General features: G+C 42.3%; 1 protein-coding gene across 1 annotated transcript in view; it reads left to right on the forward strand.

Moving 5' to 3' along the window:
- LOC121578388 (macrophage-stimulating protein receptor) overlaps positions 1-11,269 on the forward strand; it is a 28,972-nt gene extending 17,703 nt beyond the window's left edge. Inside the window, exons 8-21 of the mRNA XM_041892745.2 lie at positions 270-406; positions 533-712; positions 1,182-1,284; positions 1,422-1,637; positions 3,584-3,730; positions 6,274-6,430; positions 6,695-6,784; positions 6,884-7,084; positions 7,309-7,395; positions 7,519-7,700; positions 7,827-7,936; positions 8,048-8,213; positions 8,392-8,528; positions 9,368-11,269. Coding sequence (XP_041748679.2) covers positions 270-406; positions 533-712; positions 1,182-1,284; positions 1,422-1,637; positions 3,584-3,730; positions 6,274-6,430; positions 6,695-6,784; positions 6,884-7,084; positions 7,309-7,395; positions 7,519-7,700; positions 7,827-7,936; positions 8,048-8,213; positions 8,392-8,528; positions 9,368-9,599 — 2,145 coding nt within the window. The 3' untranslated portion in view covers positions 9,600-11,269. The remainder of the gene's footprint in view (positions 1-269; positions 407-532; positions 713-1,181; positions 1,285-1,421; positions 1,638-3,583; positions 3,731-6,273; positions 6,431-6,694; positions 6,785-6,883; positions 7,085-7,308; positions 7,396-7,518; positions 7,701-7,826; positions 7,937-8,047; positions 8,214-8,391; positions 8,529-9,367) is intronic.
- The last annotated feature ends 855 nt before the right edge of the window (positions 11,270-12,124 follow it).

A 12,124-nucleotide genomic window follows, 5' to 3' on the forward strand; every position in this document is an offset into this window, starting at 1 on the left:
AGGAACTGAGAAGTGGTCTGTGGTCACCACCTGCAAAACCAGTCCTTTCTTGGGGGTGTCTTGCTAATTGCCTATAATTTGCACCTGTTGTCTATTCCATTTGCACAACAGCATGTGACATTTATTGTCAATCAGTGTTGCTTCCTAAGTGGACAGTTTGATTTCACAGAAGTGTGATTGACTTGGAGTTACATTGTGTTGTTTAAATGTTCCCTTAATTTTTTTGAGCAGTTTATTTCATCCTCCCTAATGTCTACAATTCTATCCAGGAGCCAAATATCACAGAAATCATGCCTGACTACGGGCCTCAGGTAGGGGGGACTTTGGTCACACTGACAGGGCCTCACTTGAATACTGGGATGATTAAGACTGTGACTATAGGAGACCAAGACTGCCCCATCAAGAGGTAAATATGTCTCATTGTAACTGTAGAACCTGTGCCTTTCATGGTACATATGTATTTTACTGTTTCTGTCTGGATCTATATCAGTGTCCATCATTTTATGTTCTTGTCTTACTGTGTCTCTGTCAGTGTCTCTGAGGGTACTGGGACCATGTCCTCCATAGTCTGCCTGTCTAAAGGTGTGGCAGCTGTGAAGAAGGTGCCCGTGAGGGTTTTCATTGACCAATCCCAGGTGTCCACTACCAAGATGTTCCACTACAAGATCAACCCTGTGATCACTGAGATACAGCCTGCCTGCAGCTTCCGAAGGTAGGCCATACAACTGTATACTAGCCACTAGGCATCATCTGTGTGCTTCTGGGCCTAGCTGACTGACCTGCAAATGCGCTATATAAAACTGTAGAAAACAGTTAATTGCACACAGATGATGATGACGAGAAGACAGTGATAAGGCAAATGTATTCAGGGCAGTGCCTACACTTTTAGCTGATGGAAAACATGCTGTGCAGGAAATGTGCAATCTCTCTTGAGGCAATGAGGTAAACCTAAGTGAGGATGTTGGGATTAGCCAACAGAAATATACATGCTAAGACCTGTTGTTGTACAATGCTGTGTCTTTTCTGGGTCAGATTTCAGTAACTGCCACAACCATTTGAATCATAATAGAGAATAAACTGCAAATAGTGCTGGTTTCTCTGGTTTCTACAGTCAGCAATGTTGACCTCTAACACCAAGTCTGTATATGTTTTTTTTTTCTTTGTTCAATCCTGTGATTTAGTGGATCCAAGATCATCATCAAAGGCAAAAATCTGGACTCTGCGTACAACACTGTGATCCAATACAAATCCTTCAAACCCAACCAGAAGAAGCTTCTGCAGCGTGTAAGTTATCTTTCAGGGCTCACAACTCTGGGCTTCATAAACCTATGATGGGGGTAATATCCATTAAATGCCAGTCTTTGATTTTATTTGATTAAATGACCCCAGAGACACTATTTGATGTGTTGAATGTAACCCAGGTCTGCAACGGCACAGCAACCCCCACACGTATGGAGTGCTTTGCCCCAGTCTTCCACAGAAATGAGACAGACAAGGGCATGATCAATATCAGCATGGATGGGGCCAATCTCCTGAAGCAGCGCTTCGACTACCAACCAGACGCTAGCATCACCCCCTTTGAGTACGAAGGCAACGTTCTGAGCCTGAGCCCTGGACAGACTGAGGTTTCACTGCATGTACGTTCACAATCATACACACAGGACTCAGCTTTGAAGAGAGCCAATTGTGTAGTCAGTCAGTCAATAAATCATCATTGTTTTCAACCATTACAGTAACTCTAGATTAACCAATTGATTGATGGGTAAATCTAACCATAATTGTTGTTGTGCAAGTAGTTGATTTCTTCATTTCTTAGGTACCAGTGGGCAAAGCTGGTTGAAATGACATAATTTCAACCAGTTTACAACTGAAAGTGTGTAATCTGGTTTTAAGGATGTACAGTTGAAGTCAGAAGTTTACATACACCTTAGCCAAATACATTTAAACTCAGTTTTTCACAATTCCTGACATTTAATCCTAGTAAAAATTCCCTGTCTTTGGTCAGTTAGGATCACCACTTTATTTTAAGAATGTGAAATGTCAGAATAATAGTAGAGATAATTATTTATTATATAGCTTTTATTTATTTCATCACATTCCCAGTGGGTCAGAAGTTTACATACACTCAATTAGTATGTGGTAGCATTGCCTTTAAATTGTTTAACTTGGGTCAAACGTTTCAGGTAGCCTTCCACAAGCTTCCCAAAATAAGTTGGGTGAATGTTGACCCATTCCTCCAGACAGAGCTGGTGTAACTGAGTCAGGTTTGTAGGCCTCCTTGCTCGCACACGCTTTTTCAGTTCTGCCCACAAATGTTTTATAGGATTGAGGTCAGGGCTTTGTGATGGTCACTTCAATACCTTGACTTTGTTGTCCTTAAGCCATTTTGCCACAACTTTGGAAGTATGCTTGGGTTCATTGTCCATTTGGAAGACCCATTTGCAACCAAGCTTTAACTTCCTGACTGATGTCTTGAAATGTTGCTTCAATATATCCACATCATTTCCCTTCCTCATGATGCCATCTATTTTGTGAAGTGCACCAGTCCCTCCTGCAGCAAAGCACCCCCACAGCATGATGCTGCCACCCCCGTGCTTCACGGTTGGGATGGTGTTCTTGGGCTTGCAAGCCACCCTCCTTTTCCTCCAAACATAACGATGGTCATTATGGCCAAACAGTTCTATTTTTGTTTCATCAGACCAGAGGACATTTCTCCAAAAAGTACGATCTTTGTCCTCATGTGCAGTTGCAAACCGTAGTCTGGCTTTTTTATGGCGGTTTTGGAGCAGTGGCTTCTTCCTTGCTGAGCGGCCTTTCAGGTTATGTTGATATAGGACTTGTTTTACTGTGGATATAGATGCTTTTGTTCCTGTTTCCTCCAGCATCTTCAGAAGGTCCTTTGCTGTTGTTCTGGGATTGATTTGCACTTTTCACACCAAAGTACGTTCATCTCTAGGAGACAGAACACGTCTCCTTCCTGAGCGGTATGACGGCTGCGTCGTCCCATGGTGTTTATACTTGAATACTATTGTTTGTACAGATGAACGCGGTACCCTCAGGCTTGGAAATTGCTCCCAAGGGTGAACCAGACTTGTGGAGGTCTAAAAAAAAAATTCTGAGGTCTTGGCTGAGTTCTTTTGATTTTCCCATGATGTCAAGCAAAGAGGCACTGAGCTTGAAGGTAGGCCTTGAAATACATTCACAGGTACACCTCCAATTGACTGAAATGATGTCAATTAGCCTATCAGAAGCTTCTAAAGCCATGACATCATTTTTGGGAATTTTACAAGCTGTTTAAAGGCACCGTCAATTTAGTGTATGTAAACTTCTGACCCACTGGAATTGTGATACAGTGAATTCTAAGTGAAATAATCTGTCTTTAAACAATTGTTGAAAAAATTACTTGTGTCATGCACAAAGTAGATGTCCTAACCGACTTGCCAAAACGATAGTTTGTTAACAAGAAATTTGTGGAGTGGTTGAAAAACGAGTTTGAATGACTCCAACCTAAATGTTTGTAAACCTCCGACTTCAACTGTAATTTCAACCAGTTCCTCAATAAGAGTTTTCGCATGTTCTGCAGCACAACAAGCTAAGCATGGTGAGCCTCTGTATGGAGATCATAATGACCATCGGAGGTGTGGACTGTGGAGTCCAAGTACTGGACAATGAACTGACCTGCAGGATCCCCAAGGATCTCATCATCCCCAGTGAAGGTTTGCCTGTCATGGTGAGCTACTCTACTTGCTGTAATGGTGAACCTAATTGAACTTAATCCTTAAGAGTCGAAACAGGGGTGGCTATTAGCCCATAGAAAGCATTTAATATCAGATTCATACAAGGAAAAGCAAATAGTCAAAAAATAAATCAAAAGGAACTTTGTTTTAAAGTGTCTTTCCTATATCTGAGAGATATACAGTGAAGAAAAAAAGTATTTGATCCCCTGCTGAATTTGTACGTTTGCCCACTGACAAAGACATGATAAGTCTATAATTTTAATGGTAGGTTTGTTTGAACAGTGAGAGACAGAATAACAACAAAAAAATCCAGAAAACCTCATGTCAAAAATGTTATACATTGATTTGCATTTTAATGAGGGAAATAAGTATTTGACCCCTCTGCAAAACATGACTTAGTACTTGTTGGCAATCACAGAGGTCAGACGTTTCTTGTAGTTGGCCACCAGGTTTGCACACATCTCAGGAGGGATTTTGTTCCACTCCTCTTTGCAGATCTTCTCCAAGTCATTAAGGTTTCGAGGCTGACGTTTGGCAACTCGAACCTTCAGCTCCCTCCACAGATTTTCTATGGGATTAAGGTCTGGAGACTGGCTAGGCCACTCCAGGACCTTAATGTGCTTCTTCTTGAGCCACTCCTTTGTTGCCTTGGCCGTGTGTTTTGGGTCATTGTCATGCTGGAATACTCATCCACAACCCATTTTCAATGCCCTGGCTGAGGGAAGGAGGTTCTCACCCAAGATTTGACGGTACATGGCCCCGTCCATCGTCCCTTTGATGCGGTGAAGTTGTCCTGTCCCCTTAGCAGAAAACACCCCCAAAGCATAATGTTTCCACCTCCATGTTTGACATTTTACATTTACATTTTAGTCATTTGACGGTGGGGATGGTGTTCTTGGGGTCATAGGCAGCATTCCTCCTCCTCCAAACACGGCGAGTTGAGTTGATGCCAAAGAGCTCGATGTTGGTCTCATCTGACCACAACACTTTCACCCAGTTCTCCTCTGAATCATTCAGATGTTCATTGGCAAACTTCAGACAGCAATGTATATGTGCTTTCTTGAGCAGGGGGACCTTGCAGGCGCTGCAGGATTTCAGTCATTCACTGCGTAATGTGTTACCAATTGTTTTCTTGGTGACTATGGTCCCAGCTGCCTTGAGATCATTGACAAGATCCTCCCGTGTAGTTCTAGGCTGAAACCTCACTGTTCTCATGATCATTGCAACTCCACGAGGTGAGATCTCGCATGGAGCCCCAGGCCGAGGGAGACTGACAGTTCTTTTGTGTTTCTTCCATTTGCGAATAATCGCACCAACTGTTGTCACCTTCTCACCAAGCTGCTTGGCGATGGTCTTGTAGCCCATTCCAGCCTTGTGTAGGTCTACAATCTTGTCCCTGACATGCTTGGAGAACTCTTTGGTCTTGGCCATGGTGGAGAGTTTGGAATCTGATTGATTGATTGCTTCTGTGGACAGGTGTCTTTTATACAGGTAACAAGCTGAGATTAGGAGCACTCCCTTTATAAAAGACACCTGGGAGCCAGAAATCTTTCTGATTGAGAGGGGGTCAAATACTTATTTCCCTCATTGAAATGCAAATCAATTTATAACATTTTTGACATGCGTTTTTCTGGATTTTTTTGTTGTTATTCTGTCTCTCACTGTTCAAATAAACCTACCATTAAAATTATAGACTGATCATTTCTTTGTCAGTGGGCAAATGTACAAAATCAGCAGGGGATCAAATACTTTTTTCCCTCACTGTAAGAAAGATCATGAAATTATTTCCCCAAACATTTTTTACCCATACTTAACCCATTTTTCTGGGGCACTAAACTACTTCCATATACACAATTTATTAGGTACACCACCCCCGTCATGAAAATGGATCGCTTCTACAGACAGCGAGTCACGTGGCCATGGCTTGCTATATAAAGCAGGCAGACAGGCATTGAGGCATTCAGTTACTGTTCGATTGAACGTTAGAATGGGCAAAACGAGGGACCTAAGTGACTTTGAGCGTGGTATGATCGTCGGTGCCAGGCGCGCCAGATCCAGTATCTCAGAAACGTCCGCCCTCCTGGGCTTTTACGCATTACATTGTCTAGGGTTTACCGAGAATGGTGCAACAAACAAAAAACATTCAATCAGCGGCAGTCCTGTGGGCAAAAACAGCTCGTTGATAATAATAATAATAATAATATGCCATTTAGCAGACGCTTTTATCCAAAGCGACTTACAGTCGTGCGTGCATACATTTTTGTGTATGGGTGGTCCCGGGGATCGAACCCACTACCTTGGCGTTACAAGCGCCGTGCTCTACCAGCTGAGCTATAGAGGTTGATGGAGAATGGCAAGAATCGTGCGAGCTAACAGGCATTGATATTTGAATTTCTGTTTACTTCCTGAATTGAAATGTAATTTACCCATACCTTGAAAGCAAACCATCAATCCATTAGTAAACTGGTCCTAAAGTAAAGTGATACCAAACTGATCCCAGAGTAAGGTGTGAGCAATATCCTGGTTTCTGTCCTAGGTGTCTGTGAATGGCCGTGTCTATAAGGTGGGCACGGTGGTCTTCGTCAACAACACCATCAACACAGTGGGTATCATGTTGGGAATTTTCACTGCGTTGTGTGTTGGCGCTGCCCTGGCCTTCATCATCATGAAACATATGAGGAGGAAGAAGAACGGTGAGAACCGTTACTGTCTGTGGAATTCGCTACAAGATGTACTTTCATCTACCAGTACATTTACCAGCACTCTTAAATAATGGCACGGGTTAGACAGACCAAAATGTTTATGCCTTTAACAATTGTTGTTATGTAATCAATAACTTACCATGTGTGCAACTAAGACATTTAATGTTTTCTACTAGGTATCTGAAGTTTTTGCTTTGACTTGAGTATGTACTGTATATGGCAATGTAATTCATTATGTTGATTAAAAAATTTCAGCCAAATTAGAGACTCGTTTAGCAAGGATGTTTGTCCGCAGTCAGATAAGCAGCAACCCTGACCTATCCCCCACTGGTGACTATAGACGAGGTGAGATCCTTGGTGTGAACATTTATTATGGTTCATTAATCTTATGATTCATATTCATTAATCAATGGTTTCTCTTGCCGTGTCTCCTCTGTACTCCAGAATGGTCCAACCAGGTGAGCCAGGCGACAGGCTCAGGAGGGATAGCCTTCCATGGCCTGGTCAACGCTGCCACCTTTGACCCCTCAGCCATGCCTCTGATCTCATTGGACACACTGAGACCTGAGCTCCTGGAGGAGGTCAAAGACGTCCTGATCCCAGCCAACACGCTCAACGTTCACCGCAACCAGATCATCGGCAAAGGTATGGTCTGGATAGCCCGTTCCAAGATCTTGCCGACACCTATGGTCATTGTCACGCCACACAGATCGGGATCTCCTCAGATACAGACTGAGAGAAGCAAAATGGGTCTGGTAGTCATCTTCATTAGAATCCAACTATTTCTACTCATTCACCTGTTCATTCTTTTTTTTACTAGACTAGAGCCATATCCCCAAAAACTCTGATGTAATTTTGTCGTTATTCAGGTCATTTTGGGACTGTGTACCACGGCTACCTGACAGACAACAATAATCAAGAACAGTTAATTCACTGTGCTGTTAAGTCATTGAACAGTAAGTGGATTCTTCTCATTTTGTTGGGATGAGCCCTCATGCCATAAACAACTGTGCTAGTCACCTGTGGTGTATATCCTGCTTGGTACACATAGTTCAATTCTCTCTCTCTCTCTTTCACAGGGATCACAGACCTGGAGGAGGTGGAGCAGTTTCTGAGAGAGGGCATCCTGATGAAGGGGTTCCATCACACCAACGTTCTCTCCCTGCTGGGTATCCTACTGCCTCTGGAGGGGCTTCCCTTGGTGGTGCTGCCCTATATGAAACATGGAGACCTGCGCCACTTCATACTCTGTGAAAGGAGGGTAAGTTAAAGGCCTACTCTTCCTCATACTTCATAATAACAAAGTATAGCCACTAGTCAGCTCGTCAGAGAGAATATACGTATTTCTTTTTCATGAATGACTCCTGTGTCACCTCTCTTCCTCCAGAATCCAACAGTGAAAGACCTGATTGGCTTTGGGCTACAGGTTGCCAAAGGGATGGAGTACCTGGCCCAGAAGAAGTTTGTACACAGAGACCTGGCAGCTCGAAACTGCATGTAAGTGCAGGGCAGCTCTATCACTCGTTAGTGTTTCGTGAAGGCTATTTCTCAATCCAGTGCCTGGTTGTCCCATCTATAATATCTGTCTATTATCTATTGTCTCTTTAGGCTTGATGAAACATTCACGGTGAAGGTGGCAGATTTCGGCATGGCCAGGGATGTGTTTGGTAAGGAGTACTACAGTATTCAGGACCAGAGGAAGGCCAAGCTGCCAGTCAAGTGGATGGCCATAGAGAGCCTTCAAATACAGAAGTTCACCACTAAGTCAGACGTGGTGAGTGAATATGATTCAATTCCAATTACCTTATAGCCACTGTAACCTGTATACTGTATCTATCTTACAGTACGAAAAATTATGAAAATGGATGCACTCACTACTGTAAGTCGCTCTGGCTAAATTATGTAAATGTTCTTGTAAATGTACTCGAGCTCTTTATCCCTTGTCTTCACAGTGGTCATTTGGGGTCCTGATGTGGGAGCTGTTGACCAGAGGAGCGAGCCCCTATCCTGAAGTGGACCCCTATGACATCACTCACTTCCTGTTGAAGGGACGCAGGCTGCCCCAGCCACAGTTCTGCCCTGATGCTTTGTAAGTAATCTACTGTAAGATCATTTTAACGGGCAACTGGCCGCATGTTAAAATGTCAGTCAGGGTCTCAAACTGACTGTTGAGAGTTAGAATAGTAGAATACACAAGGTGCAATTTAGAAATGTGATTGTGCATCAGCAGTTTTTCTATTTTTATGTCAGTCACTGACAGTCACTCAATTAGAGCATGGCGGCTAAACATTTTTAGATTGGTAAGTTGGTCTAGTCAGCTATCTAAACTTGTAGTAAACATTGATTTTGTTTTCACTCTCACTCAGATATCATAACATGGCATAAGTCAGGGCAAAATGTTTAGAATTGAAGGAAATTAGCTGTAAAACTGCTAATTGTTCTCTCCGCCCCATGGCAAGATGAGTAGAATTGCATGAAATGAGTTATAAAATTGCAAAATCTTTTCTCTGCCGCAAGGCAAAATAGGTAGAATTGCAGCAAACATGCTTTAAAACTGCAACATTTTCTCTTCGCCCCATGAAAAAAATCTATAGAATTGCAGGAACATTTTTTTCTCTCCGCTGTCAAGAGGGGGGGCAGTTTAAATGTTTTGCTTAGGACCTCCAAAAGGCTAGGGGCAACTCTGACTGCATGTGTGGGTATGGATGTGGTGGGTACACAGACCCGCGAGCCCCTGCAGCCCCTCATGATGTGTTCAGGTTTTTTTGTGGCCCCTACCCCAATCAAAGTTACCCATCCCTGATCTACAGCTATTCTATCACAGTCGTTTATAGCTGTTGTTGTTGCATTAGGAACTCTGTCATGGTTGTTGACAGCTGTTGTCATTGTTCTATACTGTAGCTCTGTCATGCTATTGTTTCTCTACAGGTACTCTATCATGCTGGAGTGCTGGGACCCAGAGCCGGAGCTCAGGCCTGACTTCCACACGCTGGGCCAGGAGGTGCTAGAGATCCTGTCCTGCCTGGAGGGAGAGCATTATATCAGCCTGAAGGTGACCTACGTCAACCTGGACCAGCCACGGCCTTACCCTGCACTGACCGCCTCTGCTGATGAGGTTGAAGCCTCTGGATCAGACTCAGACAGCGTTGTGTCCAGCTGAGGACCACAGAGCCTCAGGGGTCAACAGAACTGACCGGACCGGACCATACCATACCATACCAGAACTTACTGGACCAGACCAGACCAGGACAGGGACAATAGAGCGTGGTCAGAGGGCACGGATGGGGGCATGACTATTCACCATAGATGGAGGACTCCCCCTATTCCCATCCACAACGCAGTATAATTGTTAACTTCTGTTACTCAAGACTGGATTGGTAAGGAATAGAATATTGATTATTGACTAAGAAGACCTTGTGAAATGTGTCTACTTGTGTGAGCATTGACACTGAATTTCAACGTAGTTTCCCCTTCCTTGTGAGTACACAAATTATGACTATATCATATTTGTCTGTACTTTCAAGTAAGATTGTCAGGTGAAGAAATGGTATTTATAATGGGACACCAAATGAACCCTCTCCATGTCTGAAGCACAGCTGTAAATAAGAACAAATGAATATACAGTATACTGTATGTCTGAAATGTGTATATGTGTTATAATAATCTAAGGACTATGATTTGAGCTTGACATGTTTAAATCAGATGGATTTCACATTTGACAGTCAGATTTTATCACTTTTTTTGCTGGCATCCAAAGATATGTCTTAGAGATGGTCATTTGTGTTGATGATCATTTGATGTATGGTACTGAATGTGGCCACTGACTCAACTGGTCATTCTCAAGCATACTTCTGAGAGGATAATTCAGTGAACCAAACTAGCGTTGTTTATGGGTATCTGCTAGCGTTCTAGTAGATACACAGAGACTTCCAGTCATTGTGCTAACACTAGTTAGAACTGGCTTGCAAAACTACCTCTTACTTCCTTCATACTGGGCACAGAGACATAAAATTGGTATCCACGAGTTCGGGGAAGTAGATAAAAAAAATCCCGGAAGAATTCCTTTAAAGGGGCAATCTGCAATTGGTACATCCATTTGTGTATTTCTAAATTAACAATATATACAGATAGATTTTCAAAGATACAAACTTATAAATGCCTAATGAGCTTAGTTCAACTGTCATGCCCCATCAGAACCCATAATAGATTGTTTTACTCTATTGTTTGTAAACATTGTAATTGTAAACAAACACTGTCACTGCATAGCCTCAAAACATGGTTAAAACTATACTATACATGGATGGTCAGTCCTTGCATCTATAGCGCTGCCATGAATTTGAGGGTGGTTACAATTCTGCTTTGTTGTTGTTTGAACTGCAGATTGTCCCTTTAACTCTGAGCAGAAGTATGCAACCCATATCTTACTACTTGTTAGTCTTTAAAACCACCACTAGAGGTCAGTAAAAACCTTTGTCACCAGTCCTTATGCTGCAGTATTCTGCACCTCATCAGACCACGGTACAGACAAGATCTTTGTTACAACAGTCTATGCTCCGGGATTATGAAACTGAAAGTGGATAAGAAGGGTGCTTATGTTTGGTTATGATTGGCACTGGCAGACTGTTGTCGGTCTCTCAAATGGCACGGAAATCTCACTCCCCATATCCTCTGTTCTCTTCTTTATTTCAATCAGTAGATCTGTATTCAGTCACCTCCAACTGTGTTTGATTTGTTGGTGGTTTCTTGTGGATTTAGAAACATCAATCAGAAAACACAAGTCTGTATGTTTGTTTCAACATGAGGATAGTAAAATATTAGATTTTAAACACAGCCAGTCTCAGATGGTTTCTATACAGTAGCTATGAATAGAGGTGTTCATGAGAGATATATTTTGGTTTACTGGTTATACTGAAGGACTCTTAAGTATTTCATAGACTTCTCAGACCTCTCTCCTCTGAGCCTCTCACTGAGCAGAACTGGAGATACTCTCACGGCAGAGATGATGATAGGTTTACATGTCATAAACACCATCACAATGTCGAGCGATTATAAAGAGTAGCCTCTCAATGTGCTGTGTGCACGTGAGTGTGTGTGTGCATGTTTCTGTGTGTGTTTCTGTTAACCTTTTCAATTGGTATGGTGTTCAATCAAATACATACTTATTATTTTGACCAATGGGTAAAATAATATGTTAATAGTGTAGATAATCCTCTAAGAAAACCAATGGTCCAAACCTGTTGTCAGAGAAGAAAAGTGGTCAAAAATAAGGAAAATTGCACAGCTTCATGTCAGCTAGGCTAGATGCTGTGCGAGGATTAAGGTTAAGGCTCACTTTCCCGTTGAACTCGTCATCTTTCTTCTCAAATCCGCAGGACATAAAACAATATAGAGCTAAGATAGATATCGATATTTTCATATTTAAATATACGCTTTCCATATGAATGCGAAATTCCTGTTCTTTTTATAAGATTTCTAACTAAAACAAGTGTATCTCTGTGAAATGTCATCGGAGCACTAAGTGTACCACAAGCTTTCTATTTTCAAAACCTTCTACATTTAATTCAGCTTTTCATGCTAATTTTGCTTTTTGTGACCCGTGGAAACAACTTTGAAGACGACCAACACATGTAAATCCTCAAAGGTTTCTGCGAGAAAACTTCACCGCTCTGTCAACAGAGCTTGGTG

This window comes from Coregonus clupeaformis, chromosome 12, assembly GCF_020615455.1.
Source record: "Coregonus clupeaformis isolate EN_2021a chromosome 12, ASM2061545v1, whole genome shotgun sequence".
NCBI classification, from domain to species: Eukaryota; Metazoa; Chordata; class Actinopteri; order Salmoniformes; family Salmonidae; genus Coregonus; species Coregonus clupeaformis.